This window comes from Sinohyriopsis cumingii, chromosome 6 (assembly GCF_028554795.1).
Source record: "Sinohyriopsis cumingii isolate HCF-2022 chromosome 6, ASM2855479v2, whole genome shotgun sequence".
In the NCBI taxonomy this organism is placed as follows: Eukaryota; Metazoa; Mollusca; class Bivalvia; order Unionida; family Unionidae; genus Sinohyriopsis; species Sinohyriopsis cumingii.
This window is the reverse complement of record NC_142966.1, coordinates 41,459,461-41,481,236: the sequence shown is the minus strand read 5'-3', so window position 1 is coordinate 41,481,236 and position 21,776 is coordinate 41,459,461. Positions and strand designations below refer to the sequence as shown.

General features: G+C 32.9%; 1 protein-coding gene across 1 annotated transcript in view; it reads left to right on the top strand.

Annotated features, from left to right (window-relative positions):
• Positions 1-19,695, top strand: part of LOC149796779 (allene oxide synthase-lipoxygenase protein-like) — a 65,126-nt gene extending 45,431 nt beyond the window's left edge. The window contains exons 8-15 of the mRNA XM_089961427.1: positions 341-458; positions 1,675-1,767; positions 3,157-3,217; positions 8,501-8,606; positions 13,604-13,695; positions 16,778-16,954; positions 17,849-18,012; positions 18,769-19,695. Of these exons, the coding sequence (XP_089817553.1) occupies positions 341-458; positions 1,675-1,767; positions 3,157-3,217; positions 8,501-8,606; positions 13,604-13,695; positions 16,778-16,954; positions 17,849-18,012; positions 18,769-18,883 (926 nt within the window). The 3' untranslated portion in view covers positions 18,884-19,695. The remainder of the gene's footprint in view (positions 1-340; positions 459-1,674; positions 1,768-3,156; positions 3,218-8,500; positions 8,607-13,603; positions 13,696-16,777; positions 16,955-17,848; positions 18,013-18,768) is intronic.
• The last annotated feature ends 2,081 nt before the right edge of the window (positions 19,696-21,776 follow it).

Sequence of the window (21,776 nt, the reverse complement as noted above, 5' to 3'; positions counted from 1 at the left end):
TCCCAATTTTGATCACCAGTTTCTTTACCTCTAACAAACAGAGGTACTTGTTTTTTATTTTATTGCAAAACAAACAAGATCCATGCCTGGCCCCACATTAAAAGCGTGTTCGCGATTTATACTGGATTGAGTTATCGAGGGAGTCACACACACACACACACACACACACACACACACACATATATATATATATATATATATATATATATATTCTTATTCTTGTTCTTAAAATTTACAAACAGTTTCTGATGAAAAAGCAAATATTTATTGCCGGTTTTGAAATAATGATAATAATAATAATAATAATAATAATCATCATCATCATCATTTCATTTTTCAGGTTTTACTCACTTGCTGATGGAGGGAATTGTTGTAATCACCCACAGAAATCTGTCGCAGTCTCATCCGCTATTCAAGCTGCTTGCGCCACACTTCCTATATCTTATCGCTATCAACACGTAAGATACATTTATTTCTTTCTTAAAATATTTGGTGTCAAGGTAGACACGTAATTAGTATATTGTACTTCTATGGGTGATGCCGGGATTTCACATAACTTAAGATAATTTCATTTGGTTTGCTGCTATGGAGCACAACAAAGTTGGACAATTACAATTATATTGTAGCAAGGCTGTTGGAGAAAGGTTCATTGCTCATGAACACACCAGGGTATCTAACCCAGAATCATCTGACTGTATGATTCATACCCACACTCAAATGTTCATTGAACCAAAAGAGAAGATGTCCAGAATCTCCACAAGTGAAATACAGCAAAATCCCCAAGCTGAGGAGTCTCAACTTCGTTGCATGTAATTGCAAGTTGTTTTGACGTTCAGAAGATCTTGTGAAATTTCCATTATTTCATATATCCTGCAAAAATGATTTACTTATGTTACCCCAAATTGTTTACATGTAATTTGTTATAGAGTAAGGTGAATCACTCTCATCTGTGTAAACATTTTGGAGAGAAAACTATATAAAGTTAAAAGACCTTTGAAGGATAATTAGAAAATTATCAATGTTGCCAATTTCATGTAATTCTGCAGTGAAGAATGGTATAAGAACATTAAACCTAACGCAAATACAAAGTTATAACGGAATAAATTAAGTATAGCACTGTCTATATATAAATGTCAATTAATACATTGACCATGTATAAGGTAAATGAGAAAATAATTACACAATGAAAGAATGCAAACGCACAAAGGCTACATTATGTGTTCACTTTACGCAGATACATTGCATTAAGATACAAACAAGATGCAGATTAAAATAATAGAAAACGTTTAAGCTAAACAGGAATGAATCCAGTTCACTTTGTGTTCCAAGAATCTTGCCTCATTTCTTTGTAAAAAAAGGGAAACTATTTTGGCTCCAAACTAATTTGCAAGGATATACTTAAATATTCAGATGTGGGCTAACGTAGTTTTGCATTTTCTAGAATACAGAAGCTTTTTAATTATCTGCAGTTAATTTATTCTGTGAACTGAAAAAGAAATGTTTGCAACGGCATGGGATACACCTGAACGGTTGTTGGTCTGACACCCTAATGTAACACCTTTAGTACATGTACCACAAATTACAAACACTCACCAACTTACCCGTGAGGCCCATTATATCTCATCATTAATTTTCATCAATTTGTCGTTGTTGGACATTGTTTCTTTTCTACAGTCGTGCTTTTGAGTTATTGGTGGCTCCAAATGGCTGGATAGACAAGACCATGAACGCTGGATCTGACGGACTATTGGACCTCGTCGCAAAAGGGTTAGTATTCAGTGTAGAATACTTTTTCTTCTCTCAGAAATCAAAGGTTTCTTTTTTTTATAGGAGTCATTAGTAGATGCATGTACATATTTCGACATACTGCATGCAACATGTTATCTTAATTACTGTTGATGATGTTAGGATCAAGCTTATTAGGAAAATACTCTGAAACTCTGACGTTGTTTTACGGAAGCATAATTCATAATACTGCCATTTGAGACTAGTGCATAATGCATTGTGTAATTTGGTATTAAGTTAATATTTGTTCAGCTTAATTTAAAAGTCTACAAACCAGCAAAAATCAGCAACATTACTCGTCATTCCAAAATTTTAACTCTTTCTATGTTCTACCCAGACTAGATGGAGGATAGGTCAAGTTGAATCCCAAGTACAAGTTATTTTACTTGCATATGGTCACAGGTAACTAAGTAATTAATGAGCTGCAGAACTAGTCTATTTGTGGTATGATGGTGGTATATTAATTACTTTATTTTAGAAAATGAAGCCCACTCACTAGTTGAAAATAATTACTGGAATTAATTAATCTGTTTTCAAACGAGGTTTGCATATCGATAATGTATGCCTATTAGTAGGCTTGAAGTCACAGCTATTCTTAATCTTTTTCTATTATCGCACTGAAACTACTTGATGTAAATGAGAAAATAACAACAAATCAGATTTTTATTGTGGGCACTAGAAAGAAATTTTTATCAAAACAAGTCATGCATCATACCATTTTCATTTTTGCTTGAAAGGTTCCTCTCAGATCAATCATTCTTAAGATGTAGGACGGATCTGATTATTTTAATATTTTCATGATGGTCTGTGGGAATTTCGTTTGATTGTCTGTGACCACATATCCTGTACGGTTGGATTTCCAGCAAGTTAAAACCTGTGTAGAAACTGAATAATATTTAAGACCAAGAGAGCGTTACAAAAAAGGGGTATGGGGTGTAGAAGAACTCCATCTCAGCCCATTTCATTGAGGAGTGTTAATTATTATTGTGATCTGATTGACTGATTTACATTGGTAACAACCCTAAACAGATATTGACACTTAAAGCTCTACACTTTCATATCTAGACCATACACATGGGTGGCATATTTAAAACTGTGTTTCATGCGGACAATAACACAGATATACCCGATTCCGAAACCTCAATACATGTATTATGGTGCTGAGAGATTTAATATTTCAGTATCTGACACCATACATCAAAAGAGAAATATCTTATTAAATCATGATATATACCATCTTGATAGATACGTTATATTAAGGATTAGTTTGTTACCCACAAAGTCAATATAAACCACAATAAATTTACTATAAATATCTTTTTACGAATCTTAAACCATTGACTAATTATTGAAGTGTTTTTAACGTTTCAGTTTCAAAATGTGGAGGATGGATGTACACGGCACTTTGCCAGAAGATCTGAAACGGAGAGGGGTAATTTGCATAAGAATTTTCCAGTAATCTACTATAGAGTTTAGAATATAGATAATATAGATAATTTTGTTCTTTCATGATTATGGTGCAGATACATACTCCATGCAAGTATGTCATAAAGAAAAATATGAACTATTTTTTTCTTGTAAATCCTGGCCTAGGTTTTATTGAAACTAAGCAACATATCTTCATCTACTATTTCATTTTTATTTTCACAGTTTTTATTTCGCATTTATCTGAATATATTTAAAAGTAATTGATATTTTTGAAATTGTAACGTACATACTATTGCTTTCATCATATTTATAAAAATAAGATTTCTTTTCAGATTAACCTAATTTAAAACCCAGAATTTTGAAGAACTTTCTGAAAGGATGTTCATTGTAATATAGTCGTATTTACCCATTTATGATATTATGACATATAATCGTATTTACCCATTTATGATATTACGGGATATAATAGTATTTACCCATTTATGATATTACGGAATATAATTGTATTTACCCATTTATGATATTGTGAGATATAATCGTATTTACCCATTTATGATATTACGGAATATAATCGTATTTACCCATTTATGATATTACGGAATATAATCGTATTTACCCATTTATGATATTGTGGGATATAATCGTATTTGGGGGCGCTCACCATTATTATGTACTTTTGAGAGAGTGACGTATGTAAGGTGAAGTTGTTTGCATTTAAAACATGCACAGTGGAGAGAATGTTGGCATACCTCTATGCAACATTAATGTAATGTGGATGATATTTCTTTGGATATTGTACCTTTGGAAATTGTACATGATTTAAACACACTGCTAACCAAAATGACTGCTCCCTTGTGCTAAAAAATCAGCCTGAATTAGTATAAAGTACACTATCCATAGCAGCTATTAAAATAGGGAAAATGAATTTTGCCAGACTAGCCAATACCAGCTTCTGAAAGTGCAATGAATGAATTACCAAATATATAAAATGTAAAAAAAAAAATCTTATCTGCTCTTTTTTATACAATTTACCTCTGAAGTTCAGGAAGTGAAAATGACCAAGTGGAGCTAGCACTTTTTGGAAGGTACACATCTGGAGTAAGGCCAAGCTGTATACTCTATAACCCATTTTACATCCATCAATCATACACCAAAATAATGGGAATCAAAGGTTCTTTGAATTATACCTAAGATATACAAGGTCTTTTTAAATAGCCAGTGAGGAAAGCCGGGGAAATTCTTATTCTTTAAAATCCTAACCTATGCAAAATATGAAACTGTAGAGCGCCACCTTTACCCATTTATGATATTATGGGATATAATCGTATTTACCCATTTATGATATTATGGGTAATCGGTTCATCTTCTCTAAATTTGTCTGCCTCCCTTTTGGAAATAAAAGCAGGGAAAACATGTTATGTGTGCCTTCATCCGTCACACTGTTATTTAACGTATTTAAAACTTCCCAGCCATTTCAGCTTAGTAGTTAATGTATATAACATGTAACTAACCCTTACCATCATCAATATAAATTGTATGAAAAAATATATCCTACTCACCCACCCCAAACATATTTTTATAAAACGTTTTTGGTTACAGAACACAATGCTACTGCACCTACCAGAAGATTTCATAAACATTTCCCAGCACACAGCCCTCTTCTAACACCAAGTTAAAAAAAGAAAGCAACGCCTATGCCGGAGCATTCACCACACAAATTTTCTTATCAAATTTCAAAGTCTCATAATTCTAAAATCTAACCTTCGAGCTTTCATTGTTGTAGCTTGAACTCGTATTGGAGATGAATGCATGAGAGCTGGGTCTGAAACATCACACTACATCGAAACTTATTTTACAAACAAGCCAGTCAATATTCTTTGATAAATACAGTTTAAAATTTGACACTTCGGGTTCATTGAACAGATACCGGAGTGTGATATCAAATTTCGTCAGAATCATTTAAGCAGCACTGCTGGCAGCAGCTGGGATAGAATATCATAATGGATAATAACCATATCAAAGTATAAATGGGCAAGTAAAATCAATATATAGGTTTCATGTTAACGTTCAGATACAATTACCTGACCCGTTAATCAATCATTTAATGGAATGCACATTACATAGATGAGAAACAATTTAACTTTATCTGCAATAACTATAACATTCCTGCTCATCATGACTACATACATATTAATGAAAACAATCAAAATCTTCTTGGCAATGGGCCTGAAGAACATACAACTGTCCATCAGGGTCTTATTGATAATGTGCCTGAAGAACATACAACTGTACATCAAGGTCTTATTGGCAATGGCCTGAAGAACATACAACTGTACATCAAGGTCTTATTGATAATGGGCCTGAAGAACATACAACTGTATATCAAGGTCTTATTGGCAATGGGCCTGAAGAACATACAACTGTACATCAAGGTCTTATTGGCAATGGGCCTGAAGAACATACAACTGTACATCAAGGTCTTATTGATAATGGGCCTGAAGAACATACAACTGTACATCAAGGTCTTATTGAATATGGGCCTGAAGAACATACAACTGTACATCAAGGTCTTATTGATAATGGGCCTGAAGAACATACAACTGTACATCAAGGTCTTATTGAATATGGGCCTGAAGAACATGCAACTGTACATCAGGGTCGTATTGATAATGGGCCTGAAGAACACACAACTGTACATCAATATCTTATTGAATATGTGCCTGAAGAACATACAATTTTACAATAAGGTCTTATTGATAATAGGCCTTAAGAACATACAACAGTACATCAAGGTCTTATTGGCAATGGGCCTGAAGAACATACAACTGTACATCAATGTCTTATTGATAATGGGCCTGAAGAACACACAACTGTACATTAAGGTCGTATTGATAATTTGCTTGAAGATCATACAACTGTACATCAATGTCTTATAGAATATGGGCCTGAAGAACATACAATTATACAAAAAAGGTCTTATTGATAATAGGACTGAAGAACATACAACTGTACATCAAGGTCTCATTTATAATGGGGCTGAAGAACATACAACTGTACATCAAGGTCTTATTGATAATGGGCCTGAAGAACATACATCATATCTTTGCTAAAATGTACATGAAAAACATACAACTGTACATCAAGGTCTTGTTGATAATGGGCCTGAAGAACATACAACTGTATATTAGGGTTTTTTAATTGATAATAGGCCCGAAGACCATGCAACTGTATATCAGGGGTTTGGAGAACCTGCTCCAGTTTATAAGAAAGATGCATATAAAATGATATTATACTTATAATGCTGTGACATTTAAATACTGGAACAAACTGCAAAACTGAAAAAATACAATGACTGATGACAAGTCATGCAATAATAGGATGTGCATGTTCCTTCTCTGAAAGACAGTAATGGTTGACAGAAAAGGGAACACATTTGGACTAAGTCAGATATCAAGTCTCTTACGATATGTCTGTTAAATGCTCTTTACAAAATAGAAGATATGCCATAGAGTCAAGTCTTATACAATACGTATGTTAGATGCTGAAGTACCAAACAGAACATGTCTTACATGGTATGTTTCCATTTTCAAGACACTGAGATCAACGTTTTTGAAAAATGAATTCTTGATGAGCAAGGCTGAAATGTAGAATAACAATTAAACATTACAATATGATTTCAGCAATATGATTCTGGTTCAAGCATTAGATTATAGCAAATGATTACGGAATTTCGTATGCCTAGTGATATGACGATTAAATCTGCCAATATTATTGGATTTTTAGAAAGTAATTAGATACAGTTCAGATAGAAATAAACACTGCTATCAATGCCGAAATGGTAAAATATTTAATACCAGCAGCTCATTAGCAGCCTGTAACAGTTCTTTAAAAGAGGTTGTTAAGAATTATGTAGACAAGAAATGCTACCAACCTATGTAGTGCTGTTTATTTAGTTAACCGAATTGTCGTCAATAGTATTAATTACTAGTTGAATCTCACCACAAATTTTACTATGACCTTAATCACTACCATTATTACCATTTTCTCCACCTCCTGTTAAACCTTTATGGATTATATAAGCCAAGACTTATACCTGCTAACACACACACACACACACACACACACACATATATATATATATATATATATATATATATATATATATATATATATATATATATATATATATATATATATATATATATATATATATATATATATAACAGTAAATCTTTCGTTTCTTGGTTTTGAGAGTTGTTTTAACTTTTTACCTGAGGGTAACAATTCTCAGACACTTAAAATAATGTTAATAAATGTTCTCTATTGTTATTTTCTAAAGTCGTTGAATGTCCATGTGCTTGTACTTTATTAATTTCATGAAATTGTAATACTGTTGCATTTAAGTTTTGTTATTTACATCTTCTGATGTTCTCCATTTGTCTACTTAGTCTAGATAGTTACGTGCCAGCATTTAATATCACTGGCTCTTTCTAATTTGACCATTTTAACAGTATTATATAACCAGATAATTTCTATTTTGTGCAGCATGAATAATGTGTGCTTTGTCGATGGAAATTTTCCACTTAAAATTATTTCATTGTAGTCAACTATATAGGCTTGCTTTTGTCCTACTTACTTTTGTTAAATTGTTAATTTGTTCTAAGTGCTTCTGTTTCTTTGGAATTTGCATTGGTTGTATGACTGTAGCTGTTGATTCAAGCAGCTGTTTATTTTATGTTTCTTGCAAGAAGAACGTTTCTTTATCTCCCTATAAAGAGCTGTCAACGTTTGTCCTTCTTGCCTTACATGTTTCAGTCTGTATTTTTTAATTTATCCACAAATTTAGAATCTGAATGTTGACTTTATCTTGAGCTAATTTTTAAAACTACTTTCCACCTGAACGAGAAATATGTAAATTGATTGGTCTCGTTCGTCATGAATATAATATAAGTGTTTTCACCATTAACTTGGTACAGTTTTAAAATATTTCTAGATAAATTACTTTTTCCCTAATATTGCATTTTTTTAGTGCAAAAATTGCATAATAATTGAACAGCATTTTTTGAAGAGTTTCAAATCTTTTTTCTTTATTTGTTCTCATTGATGAGATATATCAACTTGTTTACTTTTCATGCATGCCATTAGCTCTATTACTCTGTCACTCAGGGCCACAGCTCGATGTCTTCACTCTATGTATTTTGGTGTTTTCATTACGGAGGGGGGGACAGAAATGACATACTTCACTTTGTTTTATTTCAAATTATGTAAGAAAAAGTAATTTTTGCAGGTGTACAATCAGAATGTTTTACCAGGGTACCACTTCAGAGACGATGCCCTGCTCTTGTATGATGCAATCAACAAGTATGTTTCCAAATACGCCCACCTCTATTATGGTAAGTGTTACTATTAGCAACGAAAATATATCCATTCTGACTAGGCTTGGTAAATCTTTCTTGCTCATGAGAGAGATTTGTTTATGAAGGTACACAAAAAATCGAAATATTTGCATTCCAATTGTATATAAAATTCCGGGCAAGTTGAATAAGATTTTACTCTGTCAGCAGGATTCTTAGTTTGTCATGATTGCCAGACATAGGATTTGTAACTTACTGGACATGGGATCTGTAATTTCCCTAGATTGCCAGACATATGATTTGTAACTTGCTGGACATGGGATCTGTAATTCCCCTAGATTGCCAGACAAAGGATTTGTAACTTACTGGACATGGGATCTGTAGTTCCTCTAGAATGCCAGACATAGGATTTGTAACTTACTGGACATAGGATCTGTAATTCCTCCAGATTGCCAAACTTATGATTTGTAACTTACTGGACATGGGATCTTTAGTTCCCCTAGATTGCCAGACATAGGATTTGTAACTTACTGGACATGGGATCTGTAATTCCCCTAGATTGCCAGACATAGGATTTGTAACTAACTGGACATGGGATCTGTAATTCCCCAAGATTGTCAGACATGGGAATTTTCAAGCTGTACCCTCCAATTGCGAGTAAAACACATCTCCGATTGCCTCGGAAGAGGATTTTGGCATCAGTCTTATATACGTCATAAACTGATATATAGTAACGAGCTGTGTTCAAAAAGGGTAGTGCTAAATAGTTTAGGCACAAAAATGCTCACATTTATTTTGTACAGCATTGAAGCATTAAACTAATACTAATTAAGATGGCTGACTAATTGCGTGCAGGATGATAGTGTTCAAAAACATTACTTTTCATAAAATTTCTAGTAGACGTAACGGATAAATTCTTCAGGTTAGCATCATCAACCATCAGGAAAAATATCTAACAAGTTTTTAATTTACGTGAACGTGTTAGCGATAAGACACTTTACTGAACTGTTTTGAACAGGATTTTATGCTATGGAAAACAAGAAACATGTTAGGAGAGTGAATTAAATTGGAGTTTTATCCATGCTGCATTTGCTGTTTTCCTATGACTTTACTGTCGATCCAAGAGATGAAATTGAGCACATCATTGGTACTAACTTGCAATGCAATGTATCACCCTGTCAGGAGTTGTGTTTTGTATGTAGTTGCGCTATATAAATGCAAGATATTGATTTATATTTCACTGCCTGCGTTATGTTCTAGCACAACCAATGTGTAAATGAGCAGTACATAAATAGCAACAGAGTATTAATTAACAAATAGTATTGCGATACTTATATTAATAATATTGCATCATGTGCGATCAATAAACCACAATACCCTTTAAATACATCTACATGTATTTCGAAAGAAATGTCCACAAACCAAAATACCATCTAAAGCAGTGGTCTCAAACTCAAACCACCCCGAGGGCCGCATGAAGACATTTTCGATGGTCCAAGTGCTGCACCACCTTTGTTATCTCTCATGACACCTTGCAACGCCTATCATTTTGCGAGCCACAGGATACGGCTTGGCGGGCCACGTATTTGAGACCCCTGATCAAAAGACATATAAAGACCTTCACAAAGAATACTTGATGAAAGGAGTATAATTAAACATTTGATAAACTAAAATATATTCCTACAAGTTCTGTCATCTGCAGTTTCGAAACTGTTGAAATATTGCTACGGACCATCATACGGAACGGATTATACGCCATGCATTACGTTGTATAGGCCTTAGTGACCATTATCCTCGACCAGTTATTAGTAAACCTACTTACCGATCTGAAAATAACTTTGACGGTAAATGTTTAGGTACTGATGTACCCTATTTTGAACATCAATCAATTCTACAAGGATCTTGTTGAGATTCCTTGGACACCGATAGATAATGTCACTCAGTGACACTTGAAACAAGCTAGACTGCAAGTCTAGAATAAAGAATAAGAGATAATATACATGTGAAAATAAAATCTCAACATTCTTCTAAAACGTAGAGGAATACTGTGAGTAGTCTTATTCAGAAAGGAAAGAAAGGTCTATAAGATATCGTAGGTCAATGCATCAATGAGTTTTGAAAATATTCTAGCATACAGTACCAATCCCCAACTGTTGTCAAGTAAACAGTTACAGATAGCAAAGAAATGTAAAACGTCTAATGCGAGTGCACAGCCAATGTTGATACAGGATACATGAAAGTAACTAACAGTCCTATTACTGTTTTAACTTCGATAGTTAGATAATTTGTATCTATGAAATAAGTAGAATCCACTCAGTCTGCAATTCGACCCATTAAAAAATTAATATGTCTGTCAATTTCTGAAATCTTTTCATCATACGAAATCTACTGGTAAAGCTGGAATTTGTGCTTAATTTTTAAAAATTGGCGTTCACTGTATCAATAAAAGCATTGCAATGATTATGAACTTTGCTATCAAAGCTGGGTTGCTTCAGACCAGTATAAGTCAGCTTAAGTAACCGCTGTCTTCAGAAAGATGGCATGAAATGATAAATCAAATTATAGACCAATTTGTAGTTCTTTCCATATCGCCCAAAACTACTTGGATAACATGTTCGTAGTGTTACAATCTCTAGTGGCTTAAACTGCAAAACAATTAGGAGCTATAGCCATCAAGTTTTGTATAATTTAAAATATACATTATTTTCCTAAAATACCAAATAAAAGAATTAAAATAAGTTACCTTAGTTAATGAATTCCTTAAACTCCTAAATGTTCTACCAATTCCAATACATCCAAATAATCCGAATACTTTCCAAATGTATTCCGATGAAAACTATGATGTCCTTATTTACAAATACCACAGGCAGAATCACAATGTTTACAAATCTAAATGTCCTTGAATATTTCACAATAAATCCAATTAAAATCCAAATGTCCTTGAATATTTCACAATAAATCCAATATAAATCCAAATGTCCTTGAATATTTCACAATAAAATCAATATAAATCCAAATATCCTTCCAAGGTTTTATGATAAATCCATCCAGCTAAAATTATCCAAATGTCTTTGAATAAATGGTACAGAACTGTATTTCCAACACATGATATCAAATTTAAACATGTAAATCAAACTATCGATTTATCTCTTCCAAGTCCAGTGCAACGTCAGGAACAGTAAATTCTGTATAAAACTGTCTTTATATAGGAAGACAGTACAATGTAGTAATAAAATAAAATACAAAGCTTTAAAATGAATCAATAAAATTTCTGAAATGCTCAAATTCATTTTAAAAAAATCAGCTATTTCAATCTAGCCAATCAGGAATAGGACCGTCTTACCAGTCTACACAACAAATGTTCTCCTTGGATAACGTGATATTATTTTGAATTGTTTCAGTACATCGACCTTGGACTTTTATGAATGAAACCAAAATACGACCTACATGACTCATCTGTAAGAGTACAAGCTATGATGTTTAGAATGTCAGCATTACAAATGTTATTAACTAAATGAACCCAAATGCAATCAGTATAATGAATTTAATACACACAATACAGATATACATAGCATAAGCTACTATGATTGCTTTTTATCAACACATAATTTGTTATCTAAACGTCAACCAGGTTTTATAAACATCTGCTCCTGCATAATGGCTTTATAAAATGTTGCGCAAACTTGGTATCAAGAAACTGATAGCGGGAATCTTATTGCTGTATCACTGCAAACTTTAGGAAGGGACTTTACCTGGTCAAACTTTTCTACTACAGAAATTGGAAATATATAAATGTTCAGATAGACCACCATCTTACTTGAAGCTCATTTTCAATAAATAGATCTCAAATTACTTGTTTTAATAGCATTTTAAGAGATCAGCTCTCCAATGAAATGTGCAGAAAAATTTCATGCAAGCTATTTCATTTCAACAGAATAAAACATTTTTATATAAAAAACAATCGTTATGCCGTCCATTTCAGTTTGCTGTCCAGCAGTTTATCCATCCAATTTTTTATACTAAAACTTACTAAATGTGGTTTTCTATATTCAGATTTTCATTTAGTAGGATTGTATAATGAGCATTGACAAAGGAACTAATATTAGCGTTATTATAATGTACGGGATGTAACTCAGATCAAGATAAATCTTGTAGAACGTGGTATGATATCAAGTTATCCAATATGTGGACCAAGTTTTGAACGATGGAATGGGATTGAGTGAGGGTGGATTATTTTGATTTTGCCCTTGTAATACACCCTTATTAGACAATATGCATATCTGCGGAGTGAAACAAAAAAACACAAATCATGTTCTCTTCAAAGGGTACTAGAAACCATTTGTTGTTTGTATCGTTGATCAGACATCTGTGTATTAATAACCTATGAGCGGAAAGTGATTCTTTCATGTATGTGAATGGTTTATCAAAGTCACAAATTGTAATTTACACTTTTAAAGAAAATTTTGCTACTTTGAGTCTATGTAAACCTTTTATACTGATACATTTTTACTCTAAACCAGTCGTGCATTTTTAAGGCCAATTAAGTGGTACACTAGATGGTCACAAGCTTGTCTTGATCAAGCTGGGTTTTTGTTGCCAATGATTTTGTTGAAAGAGGTCTTGGGTTCAACCTTGTTGGCAATTAGGCCTGCTTGTTTCTTTTACATGCTTAATGTATACTTGTCAGAGTTAATACAATGCAAAAAACAACACTTCAAATATGCTATGCTTTGAAGACCACGTGGCTTTGTAGATCAGGCCACTGGGTAAAGGGAAAAGAACTGTCTCTAGATACTACCAATTTGCAACCAAATATGCTCTTTCATGATGGGTGGTGTCTAAACATAGATCTTATCATAAAATAACTTAATAAATCCATACACTAAAATTCCGGTCTTAAACGAGAGAAAGTCTTTCAAAACAGTGGTCTTTCAAGCAAGGATTTTCTGTATTAATTCCTTGAGATGAATATTAAAAAAAGAAACAGTAACAAAGAAAAAAGTTGCTATTTTGTTATAAATCTCCTTCGTATGCAGATACACCTGAGAAAATAGCAGGAGACTGGGAACTCCAGAGCTGGAGGGAAGAAATGACCAAGCCACGGGAGCAGGGAGGATGTGGTCTGCAGGTAAATTAGTACTGTGCTTCTTTATTGGAATGTTGCAACCACATTACAAGTGAATATAAATTTATTAATGGGCATACACACTGCAAGTGAAAGTAATTATATTCAAGGGGATAAAAACTGTAACCACGTTGGAAGCGTATATAACATTATTAATGGTCAAACAAATTGTAACAACATTGCAAGTGAATATAATTCTATTGATGGGCACAAAAACTATAACAACGTTGTTAGTCAATTTAATTATATTAATGGATACAACAAATGTAACCACATTACAAGTGAATTTAATTCCATTAATGAACACAGAAATCTAACCACATTGCAAATGAATATAATTCTGTTAATGGGCACATACATTGCAAATACATAGCAAGTGAATATAATTCTTTTAATGAGAAAAAAAAAACTGCAGCCACATTGCAAGTGAATATAAACCTATTAATGGGCAAAACACTAATCAAATTGCAAGTGAATATAATGTTATTAATGGACACAAACATTAAAATACCACATTACTAGTGAATATAATTCTATTAATGAGTATGAACACTGTAACCGCATTGCAAATTAATATAATGCTATTAATGGGCACAGAAAACTGTAACCACATTCCAAGTGAGTATCATATTGTTAATGGTTATCATAAAACCTTAACCACATTAAACGTGAATATGATTTTGTTAATGGCCACAACAACTGTAACCACATTTCAAATCAATATAATGTTCTTACTATTCATTATAAAATGTAAGCACATTGCAAGCGAATATAATGCTATTAAATGACATATTAAAATGTAACCACATTGCAGGTGAATATAATACTGTTAAAGGGCACAATACACTCTCATCACATTGCAGGTGAATATAATACTGTTAAAGGGCATAATTAACTCTGATCACATTGCCTGTGAATAGAATAATGTCGAAGGGCACAATTAACTCTCATCACATTGCAGATGAATATAATACTGTTAAAGGGCACAATTAACTCTCATCACATTGCAGGTAAATATAATAATGTCAAACGGTCACAATTAACTCTGATCTTATTGCAGGTGAATAGAATACTGTTAAAGGTCACAATTAACTCTCATCACATTGCAGGTGAATAGATTACTGTTAAAGGGAACAGGCTAAATCGAACATACACCATTCGTTTTGGTAAAGTGATGGTAATCACCAAACACCATCACCAAACACAAAGTCTACTAGATTGTGTTAGAGCACCTTGATGTATATAATGGCCTGAAGTTATTTCTTCAGATCTATTAAAGATTAGACAAGCTTTTTTCTATGCTTGGATATATTTGATATGCGTATAGATTGTAATATGTCACTAGTCCTAATTGCACTGATGAATTTATTGACTAAATCTGTTTTCATACATGTCCAAAATATTGTGGATATTTAATTCATATTGTGTACCCGAGTTTTGTCATGATTCTAACAAATAAATAATATGTTTACTAAACTTCAAATCATTACCTGATCTTGTTTAGGAGTTAGTCAATTTTTCCTTTAGAAATGAACAGTTTTGCAGAACATTATTTTGCCAGTTAGATCACGTGACAGACTGCATATACTGATAAAGAGGATTTTGATAAAATATTATTTGTTCCTCTTTCGTGCTCAGACTGTATAATCACTTATTGTTGTGTTCAGATATAATTTGAGATGATTTTTTTAACAAAAAATATTCATTTATAAAGTACTGACTGACGCTCTGGACTAAAACACTAATTTGGGATTATAAAGGACTCATTCTACGAAATTCGGGATTATATCATTATGATACATTACGGCACACAAGATTACTGGAATTTATTTCTACATATTCTATACTTTTGGACACTGATATGACATTCATGATTATTAGATATTTAATTCACAATCATGTAAGAGTCTTTGAATCTTTACTTTGTATGTTACTGAAATAAATTATTTGTTAAATTTTACTCAAAATGTTCGTTTATATCATTTTTGTTATACAGTTTAAGATCACAGAGTTGTAAGAAACATAGAAGTTGTTATGCTGTGTTTACGTTTATACTTCTTTGAAAATAATCATCTTTGAGTGCCCATGTATGTGCACACGTTTGTAGTAATATATTCTGCAAAACTGCCATGATGTCTAACTTATGTGTGAAATGTAATGTCCAGATGGAGATGTGGACATGCAAAAACAAAACTAGAGATAAAGAATTGTGAAAGAGAAAGGTTATCAAGATTGTTCTCTTTTGCGGTCTGTAAGCAATTCATGAATATTTTCTCAACCAAGATCCGATTTATCAAGATTTCGCTATGTCAGATCCCTGTTTGGTCTATCCATCACAAGAAACATGCTGTCTAGGAAATCTTTAAGCATTGGTATTTCTATTGGGCAATACTGAGATGGCCACTTGTTTTGATATATCATTATCATCAGGAAAATCAACGTGTACTGGTTAGTTTACCATGATGAAATGATGAACGTGAGGGCATATGGAGTTTCTCGTGTCCGTTCATCAGGATACAGTTTATCAAACAATCTTTAAAACAAAACTAGTCCCACAGGTTTTAATGGATTGCCATGAAACTTGGTAAATATAATGACCATCAACAAAAGCAATGTACCTCTTAAACATGTTTTTGAGAATTTTTTCCTTTTGTTAGCTTAAGCTGAATCTTGTGAATAAATCAATTCTTATTTTAGATGATTTGTCGTTTGACTTGAAGCATAGTATATTAAGAACTTCATCAGATGTTTTGTATGTTGACCAATCATTGTAGCCACGTTAGTTTTTGGAAAAGTTACAGGACATCGACAGTTCAACAAAGCTGGCTGCATTATATGACAAGATCTTGTTATTTCAGCTACGATGAATTTCAATCATACTTGATGCATGTTATGATCATTGTCTTATGATGTGCATATATTGACTCCCACTATTTTTGTAAGATTGTCTGCCCTTTTTGATTTATAGATATGTAGAACGTATGACACTCTCTTTTGACTCACCATTACTTTAGTGTTGTATTTGTTTCTTCGCTTGTTTGTTTAAGCTTTTCATTGCAACCCAGATGATTATTTCATTTTATAGGGTGTACCAGGAGAGAATGACAAATTCACAACAGTTGATCACATTATCCAGACCCTGACCTGTATCATATATACATGCAGTGTTGCTCATGCTGCCGCCAACTTTCCTCAGTACGATGAGTATGCTTTTCCACCAAATTATCCTGGTCTGATGAAAGGAAAACCCCCATCATCTAAGGTATGTCTCCTTAAATTTATCATCGTATGAGCTTCGCAACATGTTTTCAGGTGGGTTAGCTCCTTTGGCAATAAGAAAGAATTTTTAAAATTATTGTGGCTATCTTTAACTTACATATTTATAACTTGTGATGCTGGTATGATCATCCACATATAACACCCTTGAGTCTACATTTCTTGTGGTAACCTATGAAGGTAAGATTCGTACAGGTAAACGTTCTCACATACCCACAGTGGTCGAGCCCTGAGACTTGAACTCACGCACATAGAGGTGAGATAGCATCCAGTATAAGATTGTTTTGAGCTTGCATATACATTTATACATTAATATACAGTTGGATGTATTCAAAAATGGTGAGACGCTGTTATACAGTAATAAGGCCAGATGTTATATAACACATTTCTTACTATTGTACTGCTCCGGTGGCATAATTTTTAGAGCGTCCACCTCGGGTGCAGGAGGTCGTGGGTTCAAACCCCACCTAAGTCGTACCAAACATATATAAAATTGGTACTTGCAGCTGCCTCGTTAGGCGCTCAGCATTAAGAACTTAGTGTTAGGACTGGTCGGCCTGGTGTCAGGGTAATGTGACTGGGCGGGACATCATGCTACATGTCTGCGGCATGATGCTCCAGTGCCAGACATCACTATAAACTGCCATACAGCTGATATCGTAGCGATATGACTAAAAAATTGTTAAAGCTACGATAAAGATCCAAATCACACACTCTTACTCTTGTAAGAGCCTCTGATCTCATATACCAGATGTTATATAACCTACATGTATTACTACTGTAGCTACCCCTGACAGCAGTTTATATAGCCCACATTTCTTACTCCTATAAGATCTCTTGACAGAGCAGGATGCTATATTAACTACATTTCTTACTATAGGAGCCGCTGACAGAGCAGGATGTAATTAATAATCTGCCAGACAAACCCACCACACTGGACATAATGATTGTGACCAAGATCCTCAGCAGTCATGGAACAAAACAGCTTGGAGACTTTGAAGTCCAGTACATATTTGATCCCAAGGCCATGAAAGTCGTGGAAGAGTAAGAATTGATTATCAAGTAGACTCAATAACCTCTCATTCTTTTTCTTATGTTTTTTATAACCCCACCCTCCTCCGAGCTACTAGAGAGAATTGCTGCTGTGAAGGTTGTGGTGGTAGTGTGAAAAAAGTCAAACAATTGCAAAAATTAAAAAATAGTACTCAAATGAATATTGCTGATAATATGAAAAACATCAATAACTGAAGTGGAAATAAAATATAGAAGTTAAGCATACTTCTTAGAGTGCTGTTGTAATGTGGAGTCAATATTCTTAATTTGAGAAAATAATTTGAACCTTTTCTTGGAAACCTTTATACACACACACACATATATATATATATATATATATATATATATATATATATATATATATATATATATATATATATATATAATTTTCAATATTTTCAGCTGTTAACAGCAGATTCTGGATCACAAAATGCAGATTGGACATGCAGAAAATAAATATGACTGGAAAATAAATATGACTGTTTCCATTTATGAGCATCTTTAGCTATTTATAGAAATTATATTAATAGGTTGGAACTTATCTCTGACTCCCTGCCAGATAACTCATTTACATAATATACACCTAAATATAACAGTGTATTCTCAGATCTAGCATGACATAATCAGAAACACATTATATTTAGATGATAATCCCATTGGGTAGGGGACAATTTTACTCAGATGGTCAAAGTACAAAATAAGATATTCAACATTCATTTGTAGTCATTTCAATTTTTCTTTTTTCAGGTTTCAGAAAGAACTGGCAGAGATCAGTATAACAATCAAAGGAAGAAACAACCAGAGAAACCCACCTTATCCATTCTTGGACCCAGACCTTGTACCAAACTCGATCAGCATTTGAAATTTCTTTTCAGTTTGGTTCATTTTCAATTCAATGTTTTCTGTACACTCTCTGATTACGTGCACTGACCTGATTCAAACATTTGCTGTCAAATGTCTGAGGTACTAGATTGCCCGATACATTCTTCTTATAATTGGTTTCCTCCCTTCGATTACATCATAAAGCCAAATAAATGTAGATACGTTTTAGAGAATTAGCAGCCAATATTATTATCAAATTTGAATTATAAGATTGCTTCAGGTTATATGGCAAATATTAAAAAGTGTGTTGAAGAAAGCAATACATGCACTCCAAAAACGGATTTATTTGTGGGAAATATCAGAATTTTATGACACTTTATTTTTTGTCTAGCTTGACAAGATATTTGATAAAATATCCTTTTATTTATACTGTTATCGAAAAGGTATGTTTATTTTGGTGATTTAGTGCTAAAAATGGATGTAATTCTTTTTTATAATGGAGTTATTTATATTGCAAAAATGATACATTCTGATCCCATTATTACAAACGCAAACTGCAGACAATGTGAGCCTATTTCTCAATTCGTCTTTATGTTGCTTGTTGAAATTTGTGGGAAAATGAGAAAAGACAATGATATGAATGAATTATTATAAATAACACTGAACATATATTAAATCAATATGCTGACGATACTAATATATTTTTTGCTTGTTGTGAAATAATTCTTAATAAAACTGACAATTTGTGTTTGGGTATTATTGAAAACTAATCTTGGACACATTGCAATCATGAATCATTTAAAGTTTCTGATGTAATTATTTAAAGTTAGTACATGTTATTTGGGATTTAAATTTAACTCGAATAATTCAAGTTACAGATCAATGCTTAAAAGTTGGAAAAACGAGAGAATAAAAACTTTAATTGGAAAATTAGTATAAATAATCATTCTTTTATTTAGATTAATTCTTTGCTTGATTCACACCAATTTCTCAACAGAAAAAAAATGAACAAGTGTTGTTTTCTTAATAGATGTTATTTGGAAGTTAATAACAGATCATGTTAAAAGACGGGTTCTCCCATGATTATATGTTTAGAGGAATAAAGATTATTCAAGTTAATACTTTTTACTGCATTGAAGATCTTGTGGTTGAGAATGCCATTTATGATGAAAACAATAGCATGTCTTTACTGTGCACTCATTTTTAGAATATATTTACTTGGTCACATTAACCACCTAGGGGCCATCCATTGACTACTTACACAAAAATTTGGCAAAGTTTGACCCCTCCCTGTACACATGCATACTTTTTTACACACCCCACCTCCATACGTATGTTTGACACACACACACACACACACCAATTCTATGGAACGGCCTATATTTAATCCACGCAGAAACTATAAAGGATTCATAACATTAACGTGTTTAATAAAACGGATAGTCCACCGACATTGAATGTCTGGCTGCATCAAAGATATAAGCTGCGTAACTTTAAACAGTTTGTCTAGTGTCCGCTAAAATTCAAACGCCAACTAAACCAGTCGAACAGATTGCTTATTAGACAAATTATTATCGAGGTTTCACCTCCCCTTTTCTATGCGTACATACATTTTCATTAAACCCCCCATATGCATTTGTGTTACCCCCCCATCCCCTCTCCATGCATACGAACTAAATGGACAGCCTCTTACTGCTTCAAAACTTTTAGCAACAATGTTTGGAAAAATGTAGTCAATTCTTTTTGTGCTTCTAATACTAACTTAAAAGTCAGTTTTGTATCAAAGACTGGCAAACACACATTTGCCATACATTTTGAAAAATATAAAAGGGTGCATATATTCTTAGTGTTATTGCTGAAGAAAAGAGTATGTGTCTAGACAGGAGCAGGTAGTTTGGATATATAGATACACTGTTTTATTTATTTGATGACATTAATGATGTAAAATTGAGACATAGTCATTTTAAAATATTGCATCAAATATTTGTGTACAAAATTAGTTTTACAAAAAACCAGCCTATTTAATAATAATAAACGAGTTATTTGTCAACTGAAATGCAATCAGTTGTACATGTTATTTTGACACAAACAAGGTAAATCATTCAAGGATTATGTTAGAGCATTGATTGAAGAATAATTTCTCTATTAACAAAAATTTGTCAAAACTATAACATTTGGAACAGATTATCCAAATATTATTTACATTTTTTTACAGTTATAAAGGCATTTGATGCACATCAAATATTTAAAACCATATGTTGACTGTGAGAGTTTGCTAATCTTGTTCATATGTTAAACTCGAGAAATGTATCTCCAACGTAAAACAGATCAGTAAAAAATTGTATTGTACAGATGCCGGACATGCATACTGTTATGTATAACTGTATTATGTGTATTCTTTTTTAGAATAATAGTTTTTGTAAGAGTTATTTAGCCAATTACATTTTAATACTAATAGCTGATGATTGTAGTTTGCCCTTTAAAGATGCGTCATGTATCAAATGCATAGATTCATTCATAAAGTTCCACGGTTGAGTCCTATTGTGAGTACAAGTAAACATCACGTGATCTGACAAAGACAAGAGTTTTAGTTAAAGGCCATGCTGACCTAATTTCCTGATCTTGTTTACTGATAGAGATTTCGAAAAGCCAATACGAGTCATTCAGGCCTCATATTGCATTTTCTCTAATGCATTTTACTGACCTATATAATTATTTTATATTAATTAGCCACTCATATTAGTACCACCAGTCTTGGAAGTTATAGAGAATTCATTTATTTAATTTAAGTTTTTGTTGCAATTACAGTGCTCTGTGTATTCAGTTTAAGTGGAATAGTAGCTGTCAAGGAAATACTGTGAATTCACTTTAAAACATTTGGAAATTTAATAGCTGTATAGAATTACTGTGAATTCATTGAAATACATTTTGTG